A 27,303-nucleotide genomic window follows, 5' to 3' on the forward strand; every position below is an offset into this window, starting at 1 on the left:
CTGGCTGTAATCCCAGCACTTTTGAGAGGCCAAGGCAGGCTGATCACTTCAGGTCAGGAGTTCGAGACCAGCTTGGCCAACATGGTGAAACCTCGTCTCTACTAAAAATACAAAAAAATTAGGTGGGTGTGGTGGCAGGCGGCTGTAATCCCAGGTACTTGGGAGGCTGAGGCAGGAGAATTGCTTGAACCCAGGAGGTGGGGGTTGCAGTGAGCCGCGATCATGCCACTGCACTCCAACCTGGGCAACAGAGTGAACAGAGACTATGACTCAAAAAAAAAGAAAGAAAAGAAAAGAAAGAAAAGCAACAAAACAAAAGTTGATTCTTTGAAAAGATCAACAAAATTGACAAATGTGTAGACAGCTGCACTAAGAAAAAAGTGAGCAGATTCAAATTACTAAAATCACAAGTGAAGATACTACAGAATAAAAAAGATGACAAAAGCATACGGGCATGCTGGTTCACATCTTTAATCCCAGCACTTTGGGAGGCCGAGGTAGGCAGATTGCCTGAGTCCAGGAGTTCAAGACCAGCCTGGCCAACATGGTGAAACTTTGTCTCTAAAAGTACAAAAAAATCAGCTGTGCGTGATGGCGTGCACCTGTAGTCCCGCCTGTTTGGGAGGCTGAGGTGGGAGAATCACCTGAGCTTAGGAGGTAGAGGCTGCAGCAAACCAAGACAGCACCACTACACTCCTGCCTGGGCAACCAGAGTGAGCCCCTGTCTCAAAAACAAACAACAACAATAACAAAAAAAAAAAAAACAGAATACCATGAAGAAGGGTATATCAACAAGTTGGATAACTTAGATGAAATGGAAAACTTCCTGGAAAGACCCACACCCTCAATGCCGGGCACAGTGGTTCATGCCTGTAATCCTAGCAATTTGGGAGGCTGCGGTGAAAGGATCACTTGAAGCCAAGAGTCTGAGACCAGCCTGGCAACATAATTAGACCCTATCCCTACAAATAATAAAAATCTTAGTCAGGGATGGTGGCACGTGCCTGTAGTCCCAGCTACTCAGGAGGCCGAGGTGGAAGGACTGCTTGAGGGTTCAAGGAGTTCAAAGCTGCAGTAAGCCATGATAGCACCACTGCACTCCAGCCTGGGTAACAGAGAAAGACCCTGACTCTTATAAAAACAAAAACAAAATATATCTCAAGAAGAAATAGAAAATCTGAATAAACCTATAACAAGTAAGACGATTGAATCAGTAATCAAAACCCTCCCAAGAAAGAAAAGCCCAAGACCAAATGGCTTCACTGGCGAATTCTACCAAATATTTTTAAAAGAATTAACACCAATCCCACTCAAACTCTTCCAAAAAAAAAAACAAAGTGAGGAAGGAATACTTCCTAACTTAGTTTGAGACTAGCATTACCATGATACCAAAGCAAGGCAAATAAAATACAACTAAATATATCTGATAAGGGATCAACACCCAGAATACATAAAGTACTACTGTAACGTAACGTCAAAAAGACAGACAACTCGTTTTTTTAAATGAGTAAACGATTTGAATAGACATTTCTCCAAAGAAGATGTACAAATGTCCAATAAGCCAACATCATTAGTCATTAGGAAAATACAAATCAAAATCACAATGAAATGCCATTTCACATCTGCTAGTATAGCTATTATTAAAAACACACACCCCCCCCCCCCCCAAAATAAGCATAGGTGAGGATGTGGGGAAACTGGAACCCTTGTTCCTTGCTGGCAGGAATGTAAAATGGTATAATCACTAAGGAAGATAGTTGGTGGTTCCTCAAAAACTGAAACATAGATTCACCAAATGACCCAGCAGTTCTATTCTTAACATATATACTCAAAAGAATTGAAAATTGAATCAAACAAACTTATACGCCAACACTGACAGCAGCATTATTCACAAATAGCCAAAAGGTAGAAACAACCCAAGCATCTATCAACATATAAATGGCTAAACAACATGTGGTATATATCTACAGTGGAATATTATTCAGCGATAAAAAGGAATAATATATGCTACAACATATATTGAAACATACATATTTTCATATACTTGAAAACATATATTTCATATACTTGAAAACATCATGTTAAGTGAAATAAGGCAGACAAAAAGAACAAACATTTTATAATTCAATTTTTATGAAATACCTATTATCTGCTTATTCGTAAATTATTATAGATGGAAAGATTAGAGGTCACCAGGGGTTGGAAAGAAGGGAGAATGGGGAGATATTGCTTAATGGGTACAGAGTTTCTGTTTGGAGTAATTAAAAAATTTGGAAGTAGGTACTGGTGATGGTTGCACAACATTATGAAGGTAATTAATGCCACTGGATTGTATACTTAATATAGTTAAAATGAAAAATTTTATGTTTTATGTATTTACCACAACCTTTCAAAAAGGTGTAGCAAGCCAGGTGTGGTATCTCATGGCTGTAATCCCAGCAATTTGGGAGGCTGAGGTGGGCGGATCACCTGAGGTCTGGAGTTTGAGACCAGCCTGGCCAACATGGTGAAACCCCGTCTCTACCAAAAATACAAAAATTATCTGGGCATGGTGGCAGGCACCTGTAACCCCAGCTATTTGGGAGGCTGAAGCAGGAGAATCCCTTGAACCAGGAGGCAGAGTTTGCAGTGAGTGGAGATCATGTCACTGCACTCCAGCCTGGGTGACAAGAGCTAGACTGTCTCAAAAAAAAAAAAAAAAAAAAAAAAGCATAGCAAAAGGCAAGTCTCCCTCCTACTCTGTCACTTAATTCCCTTGCCTTGCTAGGGCAATCACTGTTACTGGTTTCTTTTACATATTAACAACAAAAAAACCTTTAAAGGTCCAAAAATATAGGGTAGATTAACCTGGAAAAACAAAGGCAGAAAACCATAGTGGCTTACAGAAACACACGTCATTGTCATAAGCATTCAAAGATATTCCCTTTATACAAGCCTATGTAAGGTTCAGAGACACAGTTCAGTCCTATGTTTGCCTCTAGCCCTTAAAATGCTTTTTGCAAACCAAAATGACAAAAAGTTAAGCGTAACCAGGAGGCAAATCAATAAAGCTATCAATTACTCCTCCTAAAAAGTTATGTATATACCTGTGAATAAAATTCAACAATACGTTGAAATACTTGTTACAACCAAGTAAGATTTATATCAGAAACACGAGTATATCATATAAGAAAATATTTAATGACATCAGTACTTAAATGAGAAAAAAACCTCAAACGATTTCAAAAGAAAAAGTATTTAATAAAAATCAATAGTCATTGCTCATAAACATCTAGGTTTAAAAGGCTATGTTTTGGCCGGGCGCGGTGGCTCAAGCCTGTAATCCCAGCACTTTGGGAGGCCGAGACGGGCGGATCACGAGGTCAGGAGATCGAGACCATCCTGGCTAACAAGGTGAAACCCTGCCTCTACTAAAAAAAAAAAAAAAAACTAGCCGGGCGAGGTGGCGGGCGCCTGTAGTCCCAGCTACTCGGGAGGCTGAGGCAGGAGAATGGCGTAAACCCGGGAGGCGGAGCTTGCAGTGAGCTGAGATCTGGCCACTGCACTCCAGCCTGGGCGACAGAGCGAGACTCCGTCTCAACAACAACAACAAAAAAAATAAAAAATAAAAAAATAAAAGGCTATGTTTTATCTTTTATTTTATATATCTATATCTATATCTATATCTATATCTATATCTATATATTTTTAAGACAGAGTCTTGCTCTGTCGCCCAGGCTGGACTGCAGTGGCGCAATCTCGGCTCACTGCAAGCTCTGGCTCCCGGGTTCACGCCATTCTCCTGCCTCAGCCTCCTGAGTAGCTGGGACTATAGGCGCCTGCCACCGCGCCTGGCTAAGTTTTTGTATTTTTAGTAGAGACGGGGTTTCACCGTGGTCTAGATCTCCTGACCTCGTGATCCGCCCGCCTTGGCCTCCCAAAGTGCTGGGATTACAGATGTGAGCCACCGCGCCTGGCCTATTTTTTTTTTTTTTTAGACAGAGTTTCACTCTTGTCACCCAGGCTGGGGTGTAATGGTACAACCTCAGGTCACTGCAACCTCCACCTCCCAGGTTCAAGCAATTCTCCAGCCTCAGCCTCCTGAGTAGCTAGGACTACAGGTGCCTGCCACCACGCAAAAAAATAATTTTTGTATTTTATTTTTTTTTTTTTTTTGAGGCGGAGTCTCGCTCTGTCGCCCGGACTGGAGTGCAGTGGCCGGATCTCAGCTCACTGCAAGCTCCGCCTCCCGGGTTTATGCCATTCTCCTGCCTCAGCCTCCCGAGGAGCTGGGACTACAGGCGCCCGCCACCTCGCCCGGCTAGTTTTTTGTATTTTTTTCAGTAGAGACGGGGTTTCACCGTGTTAGCCAGGATGGTCTCGATCTCCTGACCTCGTGATCCGCCCGTCTCGGCCTCCCAAAGTGCTGGGATTACAGGCTTGAGCCACCGCGCCCGGCCCAATTTTTGTATTTTTAATAGAGATGGGGTTTCACCATGTTGGCCAGGCTGGTCTCCAACTCTTGACCTCAAGTGATCTGGCTGCCTCGGCCTCCTAAAGTGCTGGGCTTACAGGCGTGAGCCACTGCGTCTGGTCTGTATTTTATATTTTATATATACTTTTATATATACTTAATATAATAAAGTAGGCTGGGCGTGGTGGCTCACGCCTGTAATCCTAGCACTTTGGGAGGCCGAGGTGGGCGGATCACGAAGTCAGGATATCGAGACCATCCTGGCTAACACGGTGAAACCCCGTCTCTACTAAAAATACAAAAAAAAAACAAAAAAAATTACCCGGGCGTGGTGGCAGGTGCCCGCAGAAAGCTACTCAGGAGGCTGAGACAGGAGAATGGCGTGAACCCAGGAGGCGGAGCTTGCAGTGAGCGGAGATGGCAGCACTGCACTCCAGGCTGGGTGACAGAGCAAGACTCCATCTCAAAAAAAAAAAAAAAAGTCAGCTATGGGCCAGGCGTGCTGGCTCACGCCTGTAATCCCAGCACTTTTGGAGGCCAAGGAGGGTGGATCACGAAGTCAGGAGTTCAAGATGAGCCTGGTCAACATGGTGAAACCCCATCTCTACTAAAAAATGCAAAAATTAAGATGGGTGCGGTGATTCACGCCTGTAATCCTAGCACTTTGGGAGGCGGAGGCAGGAGGATCACGAGGTCAGAAGTTCGAGACCAGCCTGGCCAATATGGTGAAACCCTGTCTCTACTAAAAATACACACACACACACACACACACACACACACACACAACTAGCCAGGCATGGTGGCACACGCCTGTAGTCCCAGCTTCGGGAGGCTGAGGCAGAAGAATCGCTTGAACCCAGGAGGCGGAGGTTGCAGTGAGCCAAGATTCCACCACTGCACTTCATCCTGGGCAATAGAGGGGGACTCCGTCCATCTCAAAAAAAAAAAAAAAAAATTAGCCGGGCATGGCGACAGGTGCCTGTAATCCCAGCTACTTAGGAGGCTGAGCTTGCAGGAGAATCACTTGAACCCAGGAGGCGGAGGTTGCAGTGAGCTGAGATCGCACCATTGCACTCCAGCCTAGGCAACAGAGGAAGACTCCATCTCAAAACAAACAAACAAACAAACATAGCTATGAAGTACTTTTTATTTGCTCCCAAACCAACAACCAACACAAGAACATTAATTTGCTTAAGTTTCTAGATCTAAGTACCAATTTACAGAAAATAGAAGGTGTAGAGGAATACATTAAATGATATCACAGAGACACAACCAACACAGTGCAGACTATTGGGATTCTACAGCCAAATGACATGGTTTCTTTATCAAATAAATTTCAAGAACAAAACAACAAAAAAAGACCAAAAGGAAATATCTAGAATAAAAGCAACTTGAAAGGCATATTGGCCGGGTGCAGTGGCTCATGCCTGTAATCCCAGCACCTTGGGAGGCCAAGGCAGGTGGATCATGAGGTCAGATCAAGACCATCCTGGCTAACATGGTAAAACCTGGTCTCTACTAAAAATACAAAAAAATTAGCCAGGCATGGTGGTATGTGCCTGTCGTCCGAGCTACTCAGGAGGGTGATGCAGGAGAATTGCTTGAACTTGGGAGGCAGAGGTTACAGTGAGCAGAAATGGCACCACTGCATTCCAGCCTGGGCGACAGAGATTCTGCCTCAAAAAGGAAAAAAAAGAAAAAGAGGCCGGGCGCGGTGGCTCAAGCCTGTAATCCAGCACTTTGGGAGGCCGAGTGGTGGATCACGAGGTCAGGAGATCGAGACCATCCTGGCTAACACGGTGAAACCCCGTCTCTACTAAAAATACAAAAACTAGCCGGGCAAGGTGGTGGGCGCCTGTAGTCCAGCTGCTCGGGGGCTGAGGCGAGAATGGCGTGAACCCGGAGGCGGAGCTTGCAGTGAGCCGAGATCCGGCACAGCACTCCAGCCTGGGCGACAGAGCGAGACTCCGTCTCAAAAAAACAAAAAAAAAAAAAAAAAAAAAAGAAAAAGAAAAAAGACTATAAATGATTGCAAAGTATAGACCTTACCTAGTCCTCTACTGAACAAATTGTTTAAAAACATTTAAGAGACAAACAAGCAAATCTGAAAACTGGAAATTGAATACTGAATATTTTAAAACACAAATAAAATTTAATAAAGTAATTAGCAATGAAGAAAACCCTTAAAACAAAAAATATAAGAACTCAAATAACAGAGTTGATGGCCATAAAATATGAGGAGCTGAAACAGAATTGTTAGAAATTAGGAAAGAAGGCCAGGCACAGTGGCTCACACCTGTAATCCCAGAACTTTGGGAGGCCAAGGCAGGTAAATCATGAGGTCAGGAGTTCGAGACCAGCCTGGCCAACATGGTGAAACCCCCATCTCTACTAAAAATACAAAAATTAGGGCCAGGCGTGGTGGCTCATGCTTGTAATCCCAGCACTTTGGGAGGGCCGAGGCTGGGGGACCACAAGCACAGGGGATTGAGATCATCCTAGCTAACACAGTGAAACACAGTCTCTACTAAAAATACAAAAAAAATTAGCCAGCGTGGTAGCACACCCCTATTGTCCCAGCTACTTGGGAGGCTGAGGTAAGAGAATTGCTTGAACCTGGGAGGTGGAGATTGCAGTGAGCTAAGATCGCGCCACTGCGCTCCAGCCTAGGTGATGGAGTGAGACTCTGTCTCAAAAATAAATAAATAAATAAAATAAAAACACAAAAATTAGCGGGGCATGGTGGCAGGCGCCTGTAATCCCAGTTACTCAGGAGGCTGAGGCCAGAGAATCGCTTGAACCCGGGAGGCAGAGGTTGCAGTGAGAAGAGATCGTGCCATTGTGCTCCAGCCTGAATGACAGAGTGAGGCTCCATCTCCAAAAAACAAAAAATTAGGAAAGAAATAAAAGGGGAGAAAAATTCATTTCAGAAATGAAGACAATGTTACAAACAGCAAAGAGACAGTTGTCACAGAAAATACAGCAAAGGACATAAAGAATAAAAATGTGAAAAACCACAAAGAATAGCTAAAAAGAATTAGCAAGAAATGATAAACAGGGAGTGGGGAGCTAAAATGTTCATCACTAAAGTTCCCCTTCTTTCCAAAAATGGAACAGAAAGATTACAAATGTAACTCACAAAAGCTGGTGTTGAAGGAATGGGAGGGAGAGAGGGATGAAGAGGCTACCATCTAGTTTTACTGATGCTCAGAGTAGAGGAATGATAGATGTTGTTCAGAGAAAAAGAATGAGTAATATATGAAAGTATAGGCCGGGCGCGGTGGCTCAAGCCAGTAATCCCAGCACTTTGGGAGGCCGAGACGGGCGGATCACGAGGTCAGGCGATCGAGACCATCCTGGCTAACATGGTGAAACCCCGTCTCTACTAAAAAATACAAAAAAACTAGCCGGGCGAGGTGGCGGGCGCCTGTAGTCCCAGCTACTCGGGAGGCTGAGGCAGGAGAATGGCGTGAACCCGGGAGGCGGAGCTTGCAGTGAGCTGAGATCCGGCCACTGCACTCCAGCCTGGGCGACAGAGCAAGACTCCGTCTCAAAAAAAAAAAAAAAAAAAAGAAAGTATAAACATAAGCACTGGATTTACTCAAGGTCCTACCCAGTGCAATAAGGAAACAAAAAGTTTAAAGATTAGAAAGGAAGAAATACAACGGGCAGTATCCACAGATATTCCGATTATTTAGAAAATCAATTGCTATCCTGAAAAAACTCATACCTTTAAGCATTCTGTATTTTAGCCAAAAGTTATTATCTTTGCTTAGGTAGACATAATGCATTAAGTGCAACTGCTGCATTACCTGTCTTTATATACCCAGCAGGAAAGTTTATCACGTGGTGTGGGTGGTTGTCCTTCAAAGTTGGTGATTTTTTCCCAAATGTAGGTTCCATCTCTTGTTCGTAAATTAACAAAATAAAGCTTTAAAAGACGAGAACACTATTAGCAGACACGGCATTTAAAAATTAAATCTACATCAGAGGCAATGTGATCCAATAATTAATACTATTTTTTTCTTTTTAATAGGTAAGTTTGTTACCTATTAAAAAATTAAAAATTGTAGAATTAATAAAAACAAGACTGTTTTAGGAGTAAAAATGATATATAAAACATATTAAAATAGGTCTTTTCCATCCTGCTCTTATCCTATGAATATCAATTAAATATGCAGTTAATTCTGAAGCAGAAAGACACAGAAGAAGAGAAGAGCAGAACTACTGCATTTTCAATCTAGCTTTAAAATCTTTAATCATGTTTAAGGTTTTCTATATATATTCTTTTTAAAATATTTGTAACTTGTGAGATGAAATGATACATTAAATATTACATTTTGCTGCACTCTTGAATTAAAGAAATTATTACTCGATTGCTGTATCCTTTGTCATCATATCCTCCAAAAATGTACAGCTTTCCATTAATGCAAGCACCACAGCTTCCTGACATGGAGGCTGGGAGTTCTCCTTCCATGAGGTGCATTCTCCTGCAGCAAGAATAACATGGAATCCCATAACTTTCCAGAAAGGCAAATTAAAATTCTCTTTAAACTCCATGAGTACTTTTGTCAGTGAAAACTGTCACTGTCAGTTACAATTATAATGTAATGGTGACTAATAATGTAAAAACTCTAAGAAGATCCAGGGTAAAAATTTTTCAATTTGCTAGGGAAAAAAAAAAATCACAAAAATTTCACACGTCACTAGAACTGGGAATTTGCAGAATAAAACAAAATCTTCAGAGACAGCACTGTTCTTGAGAGAAATACTAAAAGACAAAAAATGGAGCAGGGAAGACAGCAGGGGAATGAAAGCATCAGAAAATTAAAGCATTGAAAGAAAAGGAAAGAGAGACTTCAAAAATGTAGCAGTATATTCAAAGTATGGTCTCAAATTCCCTAAAGTCTACAGAAACATTTATAATAGAAATTAAGATCAGACAGTATGCACTTTAAAATTACTTACCACAACCCACTATCTATATCATAGGTCCAAATTTCATCATTAGGCAAATATACTTCATTGTCTTCAATAGACTAAAAATACAGAATACATAAAATTATGTTTATTAAGTACATAGCAAACAGTTACACAGCTTCTCAGGATGAGAAAAATTGCTAGGAAAATACTATAAAACACAAAAGAAGGCTCAAGGATTTTTTTCAATATAAAATAAAATGTATCAAAAGAAAAGGAAAGAAAGATTTTCTAAGAGAAAGTGGGAAAACAATAAAAGATCCAAATAAAACATAGCAAGTATATGTCTCAAGAAAATACTTAGGACAATTAAACCTTTAAAAGGGGCTTTATGTAAAACAAAACAGCAAAACAATAAGATTTAGAGCAGAATATTAAATACTATAAAGCCACGAAGAAAAAGATCATCAAAAAAGGGCAATATATTTTGGGTGACAGGAAGTATCAATGGAGGAAATTTTTAAAAGATACAATTAAATATCTTATTAAGATATCTCAGATACTTTAATTCACTGAACATATTTTTTGAGTGCCTACTATATGCAAGGCATAGTATTAGTTGTTTATTAAATCTAGAATATAAGGATCACAATACATTTAGTCAAAACGACAACTCTGAACTTGAATAATCTCTAAAGAAGCTGATCACAAATAGAATAGCACATTCTTACATTCATGATGAAAAGAGAAGTAAGACTTGTATAACAATCTTACTTATTTTGAGCTTAAACAAACTTAGGGCTTAAAATCAATTTTTACACAAATCTGTGATAGTTCTCAGAATCTATATAATAATTCAAACATAACCAGTGGGGCGCAGTGGCTCAGCCAGCACTTTGTAATCCCAGCACAGTGTAATCCCGGCATTTTGGGAGGCTGAGGCAGGTGGATCAACTGAGGTTAGGAGTTTGAGACCAGCCTGGCCACCATAGTGAAACTCCACCTCTACTAAAAATACAAAAAACCTAGCTGGGCATGGTGGCATATGCCTGTAATCCCAGCTACTCAGGAGGCTGGGGGAGGAGAATCGCTTGAACCTAGGAGGCAGAGGTTGCAGTGAGTTGAAATAGTGACACTGCACTCCAGCCTGGGCAAAAGAGTGAGAATTCGTCTCAAAAACAAACAAACAAACAAAAACAACTAGAATTTTAAAATAGCACTTTAAGAATTTCCAAAACTATATAATACATAAGTTATTAACATGCTAAGAAGATTTAGCTGTTTCTCACTCTATGTTCTTTAAATTTAAAAATAGGCCCGGTGTAGTGGCTCATTCCTGTAATCCCAGCACTTTGGGAGGCCAAGGCAGGAGGATCGCTTGAATCCAGGAATTCAAGACCAGCCTGGGCATCATAGCCAGACCCTGTCTCTAAAAAAAAAACCAAAAAATTAGTTAGGCCTGGTGGCACACGCCTGTAGTCCTAGTTACTCAGGAGGCTGCAGTGGGAGGATCACTTGAGCTCAGGAGTTCGAGGCTGCAGTGAGCTATGATAGTACCACGCACTCCAGCCTAGGTGAAAGAGGCAGACCCTGTTTCTTAAAAAAAAAAAAAAAAAAAAAAAAAAAAAAAAGGCCGAGTGTGGTGGCTCACGCCTGTAATCCCAGCACTTTGGCAGGCAGAGGCAGGTGGATCACAAGGTCAAGAGATCGAGACCATCCTGGCCAACATGGTGAAACCTCATCTCTACTAAAAATACAAAAATTAGCTGGGCGTGGTGGCGCGTGCCTGTAATCCCAGCAACTCGGGAGGCTGAGGCAGGTGAATCACTTGAACCCCGGAGATGGAGGTTGCAGTGAGCTCAGACTGTGCCACTGCACTCTAGCCTAGGCAACAGATGGAGCATCTGTCTCAAAAAAAAAAAAAAAAGAGTATCTCGTCTACCATGTCTCTCTCTCTCTCTCTCTCTGTCACACACATACACACACACACACACACACACGTGTAAAATCAGAAAACTGTTATATTACTTCCAAGGAAATTAAACTTACACTCATGTCTGAGTCTTTTCAATAGATGGTGCAAAAGAATAAAACTAGACTCCTATCTTTCACCATATACAAAAATAACATCAAAATGGATTAAAGACTTAAATCTAAGACTTCAAACTATAAAACTACTACAAGAAAACAGGGGGGAAACTCTCCAGGACATTGGTCTGGGCAAAAATTTCTTGAATAATACCCCACAGGCACAGGCCACCAAAGCAAAAATGGACAAATGGATCATATCAATTTTAAACGCTTCTGCACAGTGAAGGGAACAATCAACAAAACGAAGTGACAACCTACAGAATGGGAGAAAACATTTGCAAACTTCCCATCTGACAAGGGATTAATAACCAGAATATATAAGGAGCTCAAATGACTCTACAGGAAAAAAAATCTAACAATCTAATTTAAAAATGGGCAAAATATTTGTATACACATTTCTCCAAAGACATATGAATGGCAAACAGGCACAGGAAAAGGTATTCAACATCACTGATCATCAGAGAAATGCAAATCAAAACTACAGTGAGATATCATCTCACTTCAGTTAAAATGGCTTTTATCCAAAAGAAAGGCAATAACAAATGCTGGCAAGGAAGTGAAGAAAAGGGAACCCTCATACACTGTTGGTGGGAATGTAAATTAGTACAACTACTATGGAGAACAGTTTGGAGGTTCCTTAAAAAATTAAAAATAGAGCCACCATATGATCCAGCACCCCCACTGCTAGGTATATATGCAAAAGAAACGAAATCAGTGTATCGCAGAAATATCTGCACTCCCATGTTTGTTGCAGCACTGTTCACAATACCCAAAATTTGGAAGCAACTTGTGTCCATCAGCACATGAATGGATAAAGAAAATGTGGTACTCATACACAATGGAGTACCATTCCACCATAAAAAAGAATGAGATCCTGTTATTTGCAATAACATGGATGGAACTGGAGGTCATTAGCTAAGTGAAATAAGCCAGACACAGAAAGACAAATATCACATGCTCGTACGTGAGATGTAAAAATCAAAACAATTGACCTCATGGAAACAGAGAGCAGAAGGACAGTTACCAGAGGCTAGGAAGGGTAATGGGCGGGTGGGGGTGGGTGGGTAGGGAAGGCTAATGGGTACCAAAAAATAGATAGAAAGAATAAGACCTATTATGCATTGCATGCCTGTACCAATATCTCATGCATCCCATAAACATATATACCTACTATGTACTCACAAAAATTAAAATAAAAAAATTCAAACTGAAAAAACATAAACTTCCACTCATGTCTGACTGAGGAATCCATATTAAATGTCTAAGTAAACAAATAATTTTAAGAAGGGGAGCTACTGTATAAGCATTAGGTTCCAGTAGTCTCATGTGCACTCCTTTACAAAAGAAATATTATAGGCTGGGTGCAGTGACTCGCATCTGTAATCCTAGCACTTTGGGAGGCCGAGGCAAGCAGATCACAAGGTCAGGAGTTTGAGACCAGCCTGGCCAATATGGTGAAACCCTGTCTCTACTACAAATACAAAAAAATTAGCCAGGTGTGATGCCGGGCGCCTGTAGTGTTAGCTACTTGGGAGGCTGAGGCAGGAGAACTGCTTGAACCCAGGAGGCGGAGGTTGCAGTCAGCTGAGCTCATGCCACTGCACTCCAGCCTGGACGACAGAGCAAGATTCCATCTCAAAAAAAAAAAAAAAAGAAATATTATGAAAGTGAATTGTCATTATTCTAAGTCCTTTCAATGGCTCCCTATTACTTTTAGCATAATCTAAAATGTTTATGATTCTGTATTATATAGTACCTGCTATCCCTTGAAATTTCAAGTTGCCTTTCACACACAGTACGCGTTCAGTACTTAAACTTTATCTCCTAGTTCCTTGCTATGATAGGACCATTCATGTATTCTCTTTTCTCTTCTTTTTTTTTTTTTTTTTTTTGAGACGGAGTCTTGCTCTGTTGCCCGGGCTAGAGTGCAGTGGCCGGATCTCAGCTCACTGCAAGCTCCGCCTCCCGGGTTCCCGCCATTCTCCTGCCTCAGCCTCCCGAGTAGCTGGGACTACAGGCGCCCGCCACCTCGCCCGGCTAGTTTTTCTGTATTTTTAGTAGAGACGGGGTTTCACCGTGTTAGCCAGGATGGTCTCGATCTCCTGACCTCATGATCCGCCCGTCTCGGCCTCCCAAAGTGCTGGGATTACAGGCTTGAGCCACCGCGCCCGGCCCTCTTTTCTCTTCTTGTAGTGCTCTTTCAGAGTTTGCCTAACTCCTCCCTTTTTGGGAATCAGCTTAAAGGTACTTCTTTAACCTATTCTCTATAATAGTTTAAGTATTAAGGTCCCCTATTAAAGGCTCTTATAGTCCTGTACTTTCCCTGTGAAGTTCCTTGTCTGTATCACACCCACCCTCACCACCACCAATACTACTAAACTGTAAGCTTCATGAGTACAGGGATCTTGTCTATCTTGTTATGCTCCCAGAGCCTACTACAGTGCCTCACACATAAAAGACAAATAAAATATTTATTGATTAAGTGAATGGGTAAGTGAATAACATCTGTTAAACTCACTGCACAGTCACTTCAAACTGATATTTTTTAAAAGTCAGTTTCACTAATATCTCAACACAGATAAAGCACAGAATTGAAAAGTTTAGACCTAGTTCCTTCTCACTTTCTCAGAGACTTCCCTCCTACATTATCCCTTCTTTTCCCCAAGTTTTCCTTCTCTTTTCTTTTTTTTTGAGATGTAGTCTCACTCTGTCACTCAGGCTGGAGTGCAGTGGTGCCATCTTGGCTCACTGCAACCTCCGCCTCCCGGGTTCAAGCGATTCTCCTGCCTCAGCCTCCCGAGTAGCTGGGAAATAGGCACCTGCCACCACACCCAGCTAATTTTTGTATTCTTAGTAGAGACAGGGTTTCACCACATTGGCCAGGCTGGTCTCAAACTCTTGACTTTGTGATCCACCTGCCTCGGCCTCCCAAAGTGCTGGGATTACAGGGGTGAGCCACCGCGCCCAGCCCAAGTTTTCCTTATTCCTATCAATACACAAACATGCCTCATCTCATCTTTCAAAAAAAAAAACAACTCTCCCTTGACTCCTCTTCCCGTTTCTAGGAATGGTTAGAATATGTTTGACAAGGCCAGGCACAGTGGCTCATGCTTGTAGTCCCAGCACTTTGGGAGGCCAAGGTGGGCAGAACACCCGAGGTCAGGAGTTCAAGGCCAGCCCGGTCAACATGGTGAAACTCTGGCCTCTACTAAAATTACAAAAAATTAGCTGGGCGTAGTGGCAGGCACCTGTAATCCCAGCTACTCAGGAGGCTGAGGCACAAGAATTGCTTGAGCCTGGGAGGCAGAGGGTGCAGTGAGCCCAGATTGCACCACTGCACTCCAGCCTGGGCGACTGAGCGAGACTCTGTCTCAAAAAAAAAAAAAAAGAAATAAAAAGACAAGCTATAAATTGAAGACATATTGAACTTACACAATTATGTATTTTAAAACTTGTATAAATTAGTTTTTTTAAAAAAGCAAATAACCCAATAGAAAAAAGAGCAAAAGACATGAGCCAGCATTTTTACGGAAGACACAAATAGTCCATAAAGTTAGACACTCAATTTTATCAGTAACCACGGGAAATGAAAACAAAAACCACAATGAACTATCATGTTGCACTCACCGGAATGGCAAAAATGTAAGGCCAGATGGTACCAAATGTGTTGTCAAGGATATGGGGCAAGGAAGTGGCTAGTAGGAGTGTAAATTGATACAAATGTTTTGGTAACAGTCTGACATTTCCAAATAATTTTGGAGATGTGTGTATCAAGTGAACCAACATTTCATTCATTGGTAGATTCCCTAGGGAATGTACATGCCCTTATGAATACACAATAGGAAGCATGTTATAAGAATGCTTGGCCGGGCGCGGTGGCTCAAGCCTGTAATCCCAGCACTTTGGGAGGCTGAGACGGGCGGATCACGAGGTCAGGAGATCGAGACCATCCTGGCTAACCCAGTGAAACCCCGTCTCTACTAAAAAATACAAAAAATTAGCCGGGCGAGGTGGCGGGCGCCTGTAGTCCCAGCTACTCCGGAGGCTGAGGCAGGAGAATAGCGTAAACCCAGGAGGCGGAGCTTGCAGTGAGCTGAGATCCGGCCACTGCACTCCAGTCTGGGTGACAGAGCGAGACTCCGTCTCAAAAAAAAAAAAAAAAAGAATGCTAATAGCAAAAAATTAGAAACATTGAAATATTCACCAATAATGGAATGGATAAATTGCAGTAAACTCATACAGTAGAATGTTATATAGGATAAACATCAAATGAATAGATCCAGAGATGATTTTCAAATTATTTAACAACTGGCTCACACCTGTAATTCCAGCACTTTGGGAGGCCGAGGTGGGTGGATCACCTAAGGTGAGGAGTCCAAGATCACCTTGGCCAACATGGTGAAACCCTATCTCTACTAAAAATACAAAAATTAGCTGGGTTTGGTGGTGGGCACCTGTAATTCCAGCTACTTGGGAGGCTGAGGCAGGAGGATCACTTGAACCCAGGAGGTGGAGGTTACAGTGAGCTGAGATCGTGCCACTGCAATCCAGCCTAGGCAACAAGAGTGAAACTCTCTCTCAAAAAAAAAAAAAAAATTCATGAAAGAAAACATATGCTATGATTCCAAACCAAATAATAATTGTTTAGAGATATACGTGAGGTACAATTATAAAGAAATTTAAGACAGTGGTAACCTGTATGAGTGGGAGTGCTGGGAGCAATGCAATCAATGCAGGATAAAAGGAAGCTTCTAAGGTATTGTTTATTTCTTAATCTAGAAAATAAACAGTTGTTTACCTTTAAATAATACTTATTTTATACATTCTTTTGTACATATATTTCAAATTCAAAAATTAAGTAAATAAAATGGTAAGAAATGAATATTAAGTAGCTCACAGAATCATCAGGGAGGCTGGAGAACCAGCCTCTGGTCTATGTAAGGAAGAGCGAGGTCTGAAACCATGCCAAGAGAGCAGGTCTGTGGTCACTGGCGTACACCACACTGCTGCCTTTTATGCAAAGAACCTTGATCTTCCTAAACTGTATTGCAGGCTAAGAATCTTCTACAGGTCGTGGTTTTTTATATCTTTATTCCCAAGTCCAAATCTAGCACAGATTCATCTAACCAATGGAGTCCTAGCCACTTGCCTGCAACCTAGCTGCAAGTGAGGCAGGAAAAGTTAGTACCTGACTTTCAAGTATTTTTATTGGGTACCTACTATGAGTTATAACCAGTTCTAGACATTGAGGATACAACAGAGAACAAGTTATATATCTTATATTTTATGAGGATAAGTAGGAGACAACTAGAATAAATACCCTGACAATATTCACTCACTAGGGGAATACCACAAATAGAGAAAGGAGGTTTATATTCTGGTCATTTAAATAGAATGATAAATGTCTTCCATATGACACAGATGACCAATGTGATCATTTATTAATATATAAAGTGGAACTATTAGGTTAAAGAGAAAACACACCTTACACTTTTGATACACATTGCTAAATTTCTCCTCAAAAAAGTTACACAAACTTGTACTCCTATTACCAGCGTACTAGTAATTCATTTCTCCATGCTCTTCATCAAAATTCTTTCTAATCTTTGCAAGCTGGAGAAGAAAAACCTCATTGTGATTTTTACCTGGGTTTCTTTCGTTTGTATGATATTTATATTTATTTTGTAAATTGTACTTATCCATTGCTCATTTTTCAATGGGGATGTTATCTGTACTTTTTTTTTTTTTTTTTTTGAGACAGAATTTCACTCTTGTTGCCCAGGCTAGAGTGCAGTGGCGTGATCTTGGCTTACTGCAACCTCTGCCTCCCAGGTTCAAGCGATCTCCTGTCTCAGCCTCCTGAGTAGCTGGGATTACAGGCGCAGGCCACCACGCCCGACTAGTTTTATATTTTTAGTAGAGACGGGGTTTCACCATGTTGGCCAGGCTGGTCTCGAACTCCTGACCTCAGGTGATCCATCCACCTTGGCCTCCCAAAGTGCTAGGATTACTGGCATAAGCCACCGTGCCTGGCCAAAAATCAGTTTTTTAAAAATCTGATCTGCCAATTTTTTCCATTATAGTTTTTTCCTCAAGATTTTAGAAGTCATATATTCTCTTCCAGTATTATATAGCTTAATTTTTCTGTATTTAACCCTTCAATCTGAAGGCACCAATAATATTTTCCTCTAGCTATCCTAGGATCATTTATTGCATAAGTGATCATTTTCTCAGATTTGAAATGCTACCTTTTAAATACAAAATAGTCTTATATTTTTCTCCTTATATGTTTGGCTGTTTTTGTAGTTTTTTCGTTTTTCTTTTTCTTTTTTTTTTTTTTGAGATGGAGTCTTGCTCTGTCGCTCAGGCTGGAGTGCAATGGCGCAATCTTGGCTCATGCAACCTCCACCTCCCAAGTTCTAGCAATTCTCCTACCTCAGCTCCCCGAGTAGCTGAGATTACAGGCATGCGCCACTACACCTGGCTAATGTCTTTATTTACATTTTTAGTAGAGACGGGGTTTCACCATGCTGGCCAGGCTGGTCTTGAATTCCTGACCTCAGGTGATCTGCCTGCCTTGGCCTCCCAAAGTGCTGGGATTACAGGCGTGAGCCACCGTGCCCGGCTGTTTCCGTAATTCCTTTCACATTTCATTGTACTATCTCTACTTGCATCAAGTCAACTAATTATTATGGTATTGTGATATGTTTTAATATCCGACATGGTAAGGCTTCCATCTTCACTCTTTTCAAACATTTTCTAAATTGATGCTTTTTCCCTTTAAGTCCATATCCATAGCAGAAACATGTAGTTAAGCATATGTATACAAATATTTCTTTCAAGTGACAGGGTCTCTGTCACCCAGGCTGGAGTGCGATGGCACAATCATAGTTCACTGCGTCCTTGAACATATGGGCTCAAGTGATCCTCCTACCTCAGCTTCCGAAGTAGCTAGGACCATAGAAGCACACTACCATGCCCAACTAATTATTTTCTTTTTGGCAGAGACAAGGGTCTTGCTATATTGCCCACGCTGGTCTCAAACTCCTGGACTCAAGCAATCCTCCTGTCTTGGCCTCCAAAAGTGCTGGGATTACAGGCCTGAGTCACCACACCCAGCCTGTGAAGACACTTTGGGAGGCCAAGGCGGGTGGATCACCTGAGGTCAGGAGTTTGAGACTAGCCTGACCAACATGGTGAAATCTCGTCTCTACTAAAAATACAGTAATTACCTGGGCATGGTGGCATGCACCTGTAGTTCTAGCTACTCGGGCGGCTGAGGCAGGAGAGTCAGTTGAACCTGGGAGGCAGAGGTTGCAGTAAGCCGAGATCACACCACTGCACTCCAGCCTGGGCAAGAGCGAGACTCCATCTCAAAGAAAAGAAAAAAAAAAAAGGTTCAGAGCAAAACGTATTAATATCAACTATATTACAGAAATAAAACGGTTCAAATGATTAGGGCCATAAAAGGAAAACCATACTATCTGCAAACATGCCAAGACATCGAGTTTTCTCCCTAAATTTGGAAAAGCTATTCACAACTTTTAATGTTCCTTGCAGTAGCACCAAAGTCTGTAAATTTCTGTAATGTGGAAAAGATGTAGAACTAAGAGCAAAATCATATTCTGACACCAATTAGAATCGACCATTTACTTTTTTGATATTATCATTCTTACCTCTGGGAGGGGCTATTTTCAGATACTAATATAATGGTCTTCAGAATATGTTTGACAATGCAGCAATTAGTAATTTAGACAGATATCAGTGAGCTTTAGAACATATGTTTGTCCATTTTAATATACTGTTTGTGTCAATGAAGAGGAAAATTGTGACTGGAATATCTGGAACCATCGATCATTATACTTAACTACTGAGTACTGAATACCACCAGATTCCAGGGCCTTTTAACTATCTTCTGTTTAGAACGATGGGAATAAGATAATTGTTAGAAGAATTCTACTTTTTCTCCTGATATGCCATGTCTTCTGATTTTTTTTTAAAGCCTATACTACCCATATGTTTTCTTTTTTGCCTCCTACTCTCCCTTTCCTTCCACTTATGCCTTAGACACTTCTTGACTGCTGATAATCCTTGGAATTTAAAAAAGTGGTAGACTCAGGATCTACATCTGTATTGTATTTTCCAGAGTGGTTCTTACAGCATCTCCACTGACTAGATTAATAAACAGGAGAAAAAGAAGTATTTCAATTCAATAACTGCCACCTAAAGAACTGTGATCTTCGAGGTCAGGAGATCGAGACCATCCTGGCTAACACGGTGAAACCCCGTCTCTACTAAAAAATACAAAAAACTAGCCGGGCAAGGTGGCGGGTGCCTGTAGTCCCAGCTACTCGGGAGGCTGAGGCAGGAGAATGGCATAAACCCGGGAGGCGGAGCTTGCAGTGAGCTGAGATCCGGCCACTGCACTCCAGCCCGGGCGACAGAGTGAGACTCCGTCTCGAAAAAAACAAAAAACAAAAAACAAAACAAAACAAAACAAAAAAAAAAAGAACTGTGATCTTATCAATTACACAATTTTCAAGATTAAAATGAGATGTAAAAAATTCAGACATTTAGGCAAGGCACAGTGGCTCACGCCTGTAATCCCAGCACTTTGGGAGGCTGAGGCGGGCTGATTGCCTAACGTCAGGAGTTTGAGACCAGCCTGGCCAACATGGCAAAACTCCGTCTCTACTAAAAATACAAAAATTAGCCGGGGCGTGGTGGCGCATGCCTATAATCCCAGCTTCTTGGGAGGCTGGGGCAGGAGAATCGCTTGAACCCAGGAGGCAGAGGTTGCAGTGAGCCGAGATGGTGCCACTGCACTCCAGCCTGGGCAACAGAGGGAGACTCTGTCTCAAAAAACAAAACAAAACAAAAAACAAAGGCCAGGCGTGGTGGCTCACGCCTGTAATCCCAACACTTTGGGAGGCTGAGGTGGGCAGATCACTATGTCAAGAGTTTGAGACCAGCCTGGCCAACATGGTGAAACCTCATCTGTACTAAGAATATAAAAATTAGTTGGGCGTGGTGGCGTGTGCCTATAATCCCAGCTACTCAAGGAGGTTGAGGCAGGAGAATATCTTGAACCTAGGAGGTGGAGGTTGCAGTGAGCTGAGATTGTGCCACTGCACTCCAGTCTGGGCGACACAGCAAGACTCCGTCTTGGAGAAAAAAAGTTTTCATTTATGGGCTCAAAAGAAATCTATACAGATATATTACAGATTGCTATTTTAAGTGAATTTTTCACTTAACTTTTACAACATCAAGAATACAGCAGATGAAGTCTGACACCTCTACAAGTGGTGGAACTCAAAACAATCAAAGTTTATTTCTCATGCATATAGCCATCTTTATACTAGACTCTTTGCATCAAGAATAAATGGTGGAAATATCAGACACTAACAAAGCACAATCACCTAATTTATCATGAAAAAGTTGCCTTTGGAAATCCTATACATGTCGGTTGGTATCTGCTGCCCTTGAGGTCCAATGGCCATTAAAGTCACTTACTCTAATCAACTCATTTTCCTTATTTATAAAATAGGGATATGACCTACTTACAAGGAATACAGTAAGAATATGTAAGATTAGGGATGTGAGAGTACCTAGCACATGCCAGATGTAGTAAGCACTCAAAAGTTAGTTCTCATTTTCCCCCACTGGTACTGAAACAAATTAAAAATAAACACACAAAACAACAACAAAAACCAACTTGAATCTGAGAATTATTTAACATACACAGTACAGGCATACCTCATTTTATTGTGCTTTGCTTTACTGTGCTTGACAGATATTGCATTTTTTAAATAGATTGAAGGTGTGTGGCAACTCTGCATCAAGCAAGTCCATTGGCACCATTTTTCCAACAGCATGTGATGCTCACTTCGTGTCTATGTCACATTTTGGCAATTCTCACAGTATTTCAAACTTTTGCATTATTATTATATCTGTTAGGATGATCTGTGACCAATGATCTTTTATGTACTACTGCAATTGTTTTGGACCACCATAAACTGTGCCTGTATAAGATGGCGAACTTAACTGATAAATGTGTGTGTTCTGACTACTCCGCTGACCAACCACTCCCCCGTCTCTCTCCCTCTCCTTGGGCCTCCTTATTCCCTCCTCAGTCCCAACACTCTGGGAGGCCGAGGCGGGCGGATCATGAGGTCAGGAGATCGAGACCACCCTGGCTAACATGGTGAAACCCCGTCTCTATTAAAATTAAAAAAACTTAGCCGGGCGTGGTGGTGGGCGCCTATAGTCCCAGCTACTCGGGAGGCTGAGGCAGGAGAATGGCGTGAATCTGGGAGGTGGGGCTTGCAGTGAGCCGAAATTGCGCCACTGCATTCCAGCCTGGGCGACAGAGTGAGACTCCATCTCAAAAAAAAAAAAAAAAAAGTAAGTAGGCCAATTAGTAACTCTACAATGGACTCTAAGTGTTCAAGTGAAAGGAAGAGTGGCAAGTCCCTCACTTTAAATCAAAAGCTAGAAACAATTAAGCTTAGTGAAAAAGGCAAGTCAAAAGCTAACACAGGCCAAAAGCTAGGCCTCTTGTGCCAGTTAGCCACATTGTGAATCCAAAGAGAAAGTTCTTAAAGGAAATCAAAAGTGCTATTCTAATGAAAAATGAGTAACATGAAAGCAAAACAGCCTTATTCCTGACGTGGAGAAAGTTTTAGTGGTCTGGATACAAGATCAAAGCAGCCACAACATCCCCGTAGGCCAGAGCCTAACCCAGAGGAGGGTCTTAACTCTCTTAAATTCTATGAAGGCTGAGAGAATTGAGAAATTGCAGAATTTTGAAGCTAATATGAGTTTTTAGGAAGGAAGCTGTTCTTCATTACATAAAATTGCAAGGTAAGGCCAGGCACGGTGGCTCACACCTGTAATCCCAGCACTTCGGGAGGCCAAGGTGGGCAGATCTCCTGAGGTCAGGAGTTCGAGATCAGCCTGGCCAATATGGCAAAAATGCAAAAATTACTAAATTACTACTAAAAATACAAAAATTAGCCAGGTGTGGCGTCATGCACCTGTAATCCCAGCTACTCAGGAGGCTGAGGCAAGAGAATTGCTTGAGCTCAGAAGGCGAAGGCTGCAGTAAGCTGAGACCTTGCCACTGTACCACAGTCTGGGCAACTCTGTCTCAAAAAAAAAAAAAAAAAAAAAAGTGCAAGGTGAAGCAGCATGTGCTCGTGTAGAAGCTGCAGCAAGTTATCCAAAAGATCTGGCTAAACCCTGTCTCTAGTGTAGCTACCTGATGAAGGTGGCTACACTAAACAATAGATTTTTTTTTTTTTCTGAGACGTAGTCTGGCTCTGTTGCCCAGACTGGAGGGCAGTAGTGGGATCTCGGCTCAGTGCAAGCTCCGCCTCCTGGGTTCTCACCATTCTCCTGCCTCAGCCTCCCGAGTAGCTGCGACTACAGGCGCCTGCCACCACGCCCAGCTAATTTTTTTTTGTATTTTTAGTAGAGATGGGGTTTCACCATGTTAGCCAGGACGGGCTTGATCTCCTGACCTCGTGATCCGCCCGCCTCAGCCTCCCGAAGTGCTGGGATCACAGGTGTGAGCCAACACGCCCGGCTGACAATAGATTTTTAATGTGGATGAAACAGCTTTGGAATATTGGAAGAGGATGCCACCTAGGACTTTCATAGCTAGAGAGGAGAAGTCAATGCGCGATTTCAAAGGACTGGCTAATTCTCTTGTGAGTGGCTAATGTAGTAGCTGTCTTTAAGTTGAAGCCAATGTTCATCATTCTGAAAATCCTAGGGCCCTTAAGAATTATGCTAAACCTACATTGCCTATGCTCTAACAACGGAACAAGAAAGCCTGGATGACAGCATGTCTCTTTAACAGCACGGCTTACTGAGTAGTTTAAGTGTACTGTTGAGAACTACTGCTCAGAAAATATCACTCACTGCTCATTGACAACGCACCTAGTCACCCAAGAGCTCTGATGGAGATCTACAAGATTTATCTTTTCATGCCTGCTACCCAATATCCATTCTGTAGCCCATGGATCAAGGAATCATTTTGACTTTCAAGTCTTATTATTTAAGAAAATACATTTCATGGCTGGGCACAGTGGCTCACGCCTGTAAAAAATACAAAAATTAGCCAGGCATGGTGGTGCACACCTGTAATCCCAGCTACTCAGGAGGCTGAGGCAGGAGAATCGCTTGAACCTAGGAGGCGGAGGATGCAGGAGAGACTCCGTCTCCACACACACACACACACACACACACACACACACACACACAATCAAACTGCATTGCATGCTACAGAGAAATATTTTGTGAAAGGAAGGGTCAATGTGGCAAACTTCATTGTCTTATTTTAAGAAATTGCCACAACCACTACAACCTTCAGTAACAACCACCCTAATCAGTCAGTAGCCATCTACATGGAGGAAGACCCTCCATGAGCAAAAAGAATACAACTCACTGAAGGCTAGATAATTCTTAGCATTTTTAAGCAATAATTTTGAAATTAGGTATGTACAATTTTTCGTTTTTTTTTTGTTTTGAGACGGAGTCGCCCTCTGTCGCCCAGGCTGGAGTGCAATGGCGCGATCTTGGCTCAGCCTCCCGACTAGCTGGGATTACAGGCATCCGCCACCACGTCGGGCTAATTTTTGTATTTTTAGTAGAGACGGGGTTTCACCATGTTGGCCAGGCTGTTCTCGGACTCCTGACTTCCGGTAATCCACCTGCCTCAGCCTCCCAAAGTACTGGGATTACGGGTGTGAGCCACCGCGCCCGGCCAGGTATGTACTTTTTTTTTTTTACACATAATGCTATTGCATACTTAACACACTACAGTGTAAACATGACTTCTATATGCACTAAGATATCAAAAAATTCGTATGACCTCGCTTTATTGCAGTGGTCTGGGACAGAACCCGCCATACTTTCGACGTATGCCTGTCTGTTGGTCATTTCAATGTGATTCAGTCACGTTACAGGTCTGTCACATAATGGTAGCGAGACAGAAGATGTAGGTTCTACTATCAGTAGAACTTCCAGATGGCTTAAGAAAAAAAATCTGTAAACTAAGAGGGTTGGCATATAGTATTCCTATTCTCCAGCTTTACCATTCTTGCTTCTATAATTCTGTGATTATGGACACACAACACACACATACGTTCAAACCTCCATTGTAATAAGAATTTTAAAGCATATTTCTTAGCATATTATTGCTAACATAGGTCTATTTTGAGACTAGAAAAATATTCATAGTCATTAGTAAAGAAACACCACTAATAATAGCTTAGAAATATTTAAATATATAGGCCAGGCACGGTGGCTCACGCCTGTAATCCCAGTACTCTGGGAAGCCAAGGAGGGCGGATCACCTGAGGTCGCGAGTTCGAGACCAGCCTGACCAACATGGGAAACCCTGTCTCAACTAAAAACACAAAATTAGCCGGGCATGATGGCACATGCCGGTAATCCCAGCTACTAGGGAGGCTGAGGCAGGAGAATCGCTTGAACCTGGGGTGGCGAAGGTTACAGTGAGCTGAGATCGTGCCATTGCACTCCAGCCTTGGGCAACAAGAGCGAAACTCCATCTCAAAAAAAAAAAAAAATTTAAATGCTTCAGTGATTTCAATATTTTATTTCGAATCGCGCCGTGGGAATAAGGAAATATATACAAAATGATACAGCGCAGCGTCCTCGGATCCTTCTAAGTCTGCGCCAGTATTTAAGGATAATACTTAATCGCGCTGTAACTGCCTTTGCATTGGGCAAACCTGGGTTACTGAACTGCTGGGGGTGGGGGGTGGAGAGGGGAAAGACGCCCGGAACCGGGTCTGAGGCTTTAATAGAAGTAGTAACGGCTGGACGACGTCAAGCCCTGGCGCGGCTGTGGGGGCGGCGGCCAGCGGAGGGGCTAGGGGGGCGGCAGACGCCGGGCGCGCCAGGCCTGGGCCGCGGGCTCGGGAGCGGGTGTGGCGGGCGCTGCGTCCGCTCAGGCCGAGCGTCTCCCGGCGTGAGTTCGCCCCGTCCCGCCTCTTCCCCTTACCACGTAGCCCCCCCACACGTAGAGGAAGTTTCCGTCCACCACGGCGCAGTGGCCGCTGCGTTCCTCCGCCACGCAGAACAGCTGTGAGTCCGCCATTCGCGCCGTCGCTGGCCCGCCGCTTGCCGCGCCACAGCCCCTGCCCGCCCGGCGGCCTAGCCTCCAGTCCCGACTGCTCCACGCACGAACGGAACGCGGCGAGGGTCGAGATTGGTGGAAGGCGGAGTCAGTGCGTCTGCGACGTCCCGCGGCTCTCGCTCGGGAAGTCGAACGAGGGGCGGCGCGGCTGCGGAGGGACGTCTGGCTCCTCGCAGTGGGGAAGGGGTCTGGGCTCCCATGCGCAGATTCCTTCTCTCTTGGAATTGTGTTTTGGCAGTACAGCCTCATTTAGTAGTCAGTCTGTAGTCAAATTCCTTGATTATCTCAAAATGTCGTTTCTACAGTTGGTTTGTCCAGCATTGTATTTCATTGTTAACGCCTCTTAAGACTTTATGTCTTTTTTACTCTAGAATAGCTTCTCTCCCTTCTCTCTTGTGCCATTGGTTTGTTATATGGATTAGTTTTCTTATTTTCCTACAGCCTTCTGGGTTTGGTTCCTCAATGTCCTTTCTCATTAACTTGTGCAAACTTTCACCATATTTCTTTTAGGCTGGAAGCTGTATATAAAAGCTTTATTAGATTCTAGTTCAGATTTTTTTTTTGGAAAATACTTCATATTGCATCACATTAGAAGGCACTTAAGTGTGGTGCAACTTAATGATACTTTCTATTTATTTTTGACGATACAAATAAACAGAGTATCTGCTCCTTTTCTTACACAAAAGGAAGTATATACAGTGTTACTTAACTTGCTCTTTTCACTTGAAGATCCATATCAGGGTACAGCAGTCTCCTCAGTCCTTTTTATACCTTCATAGCACTCCACTGATTGGAGGTGTCAGAGCTTATTCAAACAGGTTATTGATGGACATATCGGTTATTTCCAGGTTTTTTGGCTATCATAAATAATGCTGCGATGAATAACGTTATGCATATGTTATTTTGTATTTGTAGAAGCCTATCTTTGGAGTAGAGTTCTATATGTGGAATCCTATTTAACTTTACAAGATGTAACTGGATTTCCCTCAATAGGAGTTTTGTGCCCGGCGCAGTGGCTCATGCCTGTAATCTCACCCCTTTGGGAGGACGGGGTGGGCGCATCACTTGAGCTCAGGAGTTTGAGACCAGCCTGGCCAACCTGGGCAATCCTGTCTCTACTAAAAATGCAAAAATTAGCATGGTGGCGCATGCTTGTAATCCCAGCTACTCGGGAGGCAAAGGCAGGAGAATCGCTTGAACTCGGAAGGTGGAGGTTGCAGTGAGCCGAGATCGCGCCACTGCACTCCAGTCTGGGCGACAGAGCAAGATTCCTTCTCAAAAAAAAAAAAAAAAAAAAAAAAGAAAGAAAAGAAAAGAAAAAAGAAAAATTCAAGATAGACAAAAGTGATCTATAGTAATAGAAAGCAGAAAAGTGGTTATTTGGGAGTAGGGAGGCGGAGGGGATTTGATAAAAAGGAGTACAGGAAGTGTTCTGGAGTGATGAAAATGTTCTACTGTATCTTGATTGAGGTGGTGGTTACATGGGTGTATACATTTATCAAAATGCATTCAACTGCATACAGATATGTGCATTTTACTTAGTGTAAACTCTGTGTCAATTATGATTCTCACTCCATCACTTTATTGTTACTAGTAATATTGGTATTGTATTTTTGAAATGGAGCACTTGTCCTCCTGGACTGTAGAGTCTGGTGGAGTCTACAGACCAGCA

At 42.4% G+C, this 27,303-nt stretch overlaps 1 protein-coding gene across 1 annotated transcript in view; it reads right to left on the reverse strand.

Moving 5' to 3' along the window:
* The window catches only part of KLHDC1 (kelch domain containing 1), a 64,520-nt gene extending 38,123 nt beyond the window's left edge, over positions 1 to 26,397 (reverse strand). The window contains exons 1-4 of the mRNA XM_033188110.1: positions 25,497 to 26,397; positions 9,422 to 9,492; positions 8,826 to 8,943; positions 8,266 to 8,384 (exon numbers count right to left, since the gene is read on the reverse strand). Of these exons, the coding sequence (XP_033044001.1) occupies positions 8,266 to 8,384; positions 8,826 to 8,943; positions 9,422 to 9,492; positions 25,497 to 25,880 (692 nt within the window). The 5' untranslated portion in view covers positions 25,881 to 26,397. The remainder of the gene's footprint in view (positions 1 to 8,265; positions 8,385 to 8,825; positions 8,944 to 9,421; positions 9,493 to 25,496) is intronic.
* Between the last annotated feature and the right edge of the window lie 906 nt (positions 26,398 to 27,303).

The sequence above is a fragment of the Trachypithecus francoisi genome, unplaced genomic scaffold (genome assembly GCF_009764315.1).
Source record: "Trachypithecus francoisi isolate TF-2019V2 unplaced genomic scaffold, Tfra_2.0 Lachesis_group3, whole genome shotgun sequence".
Classification (NCBI taxonomy): domain Eukaryota; kingdom Metazoa; phylum Chordata; class Mammalia; order Primates; family Cercopithecidae; genus Trachypithecus; species Trachypithecus francoisi.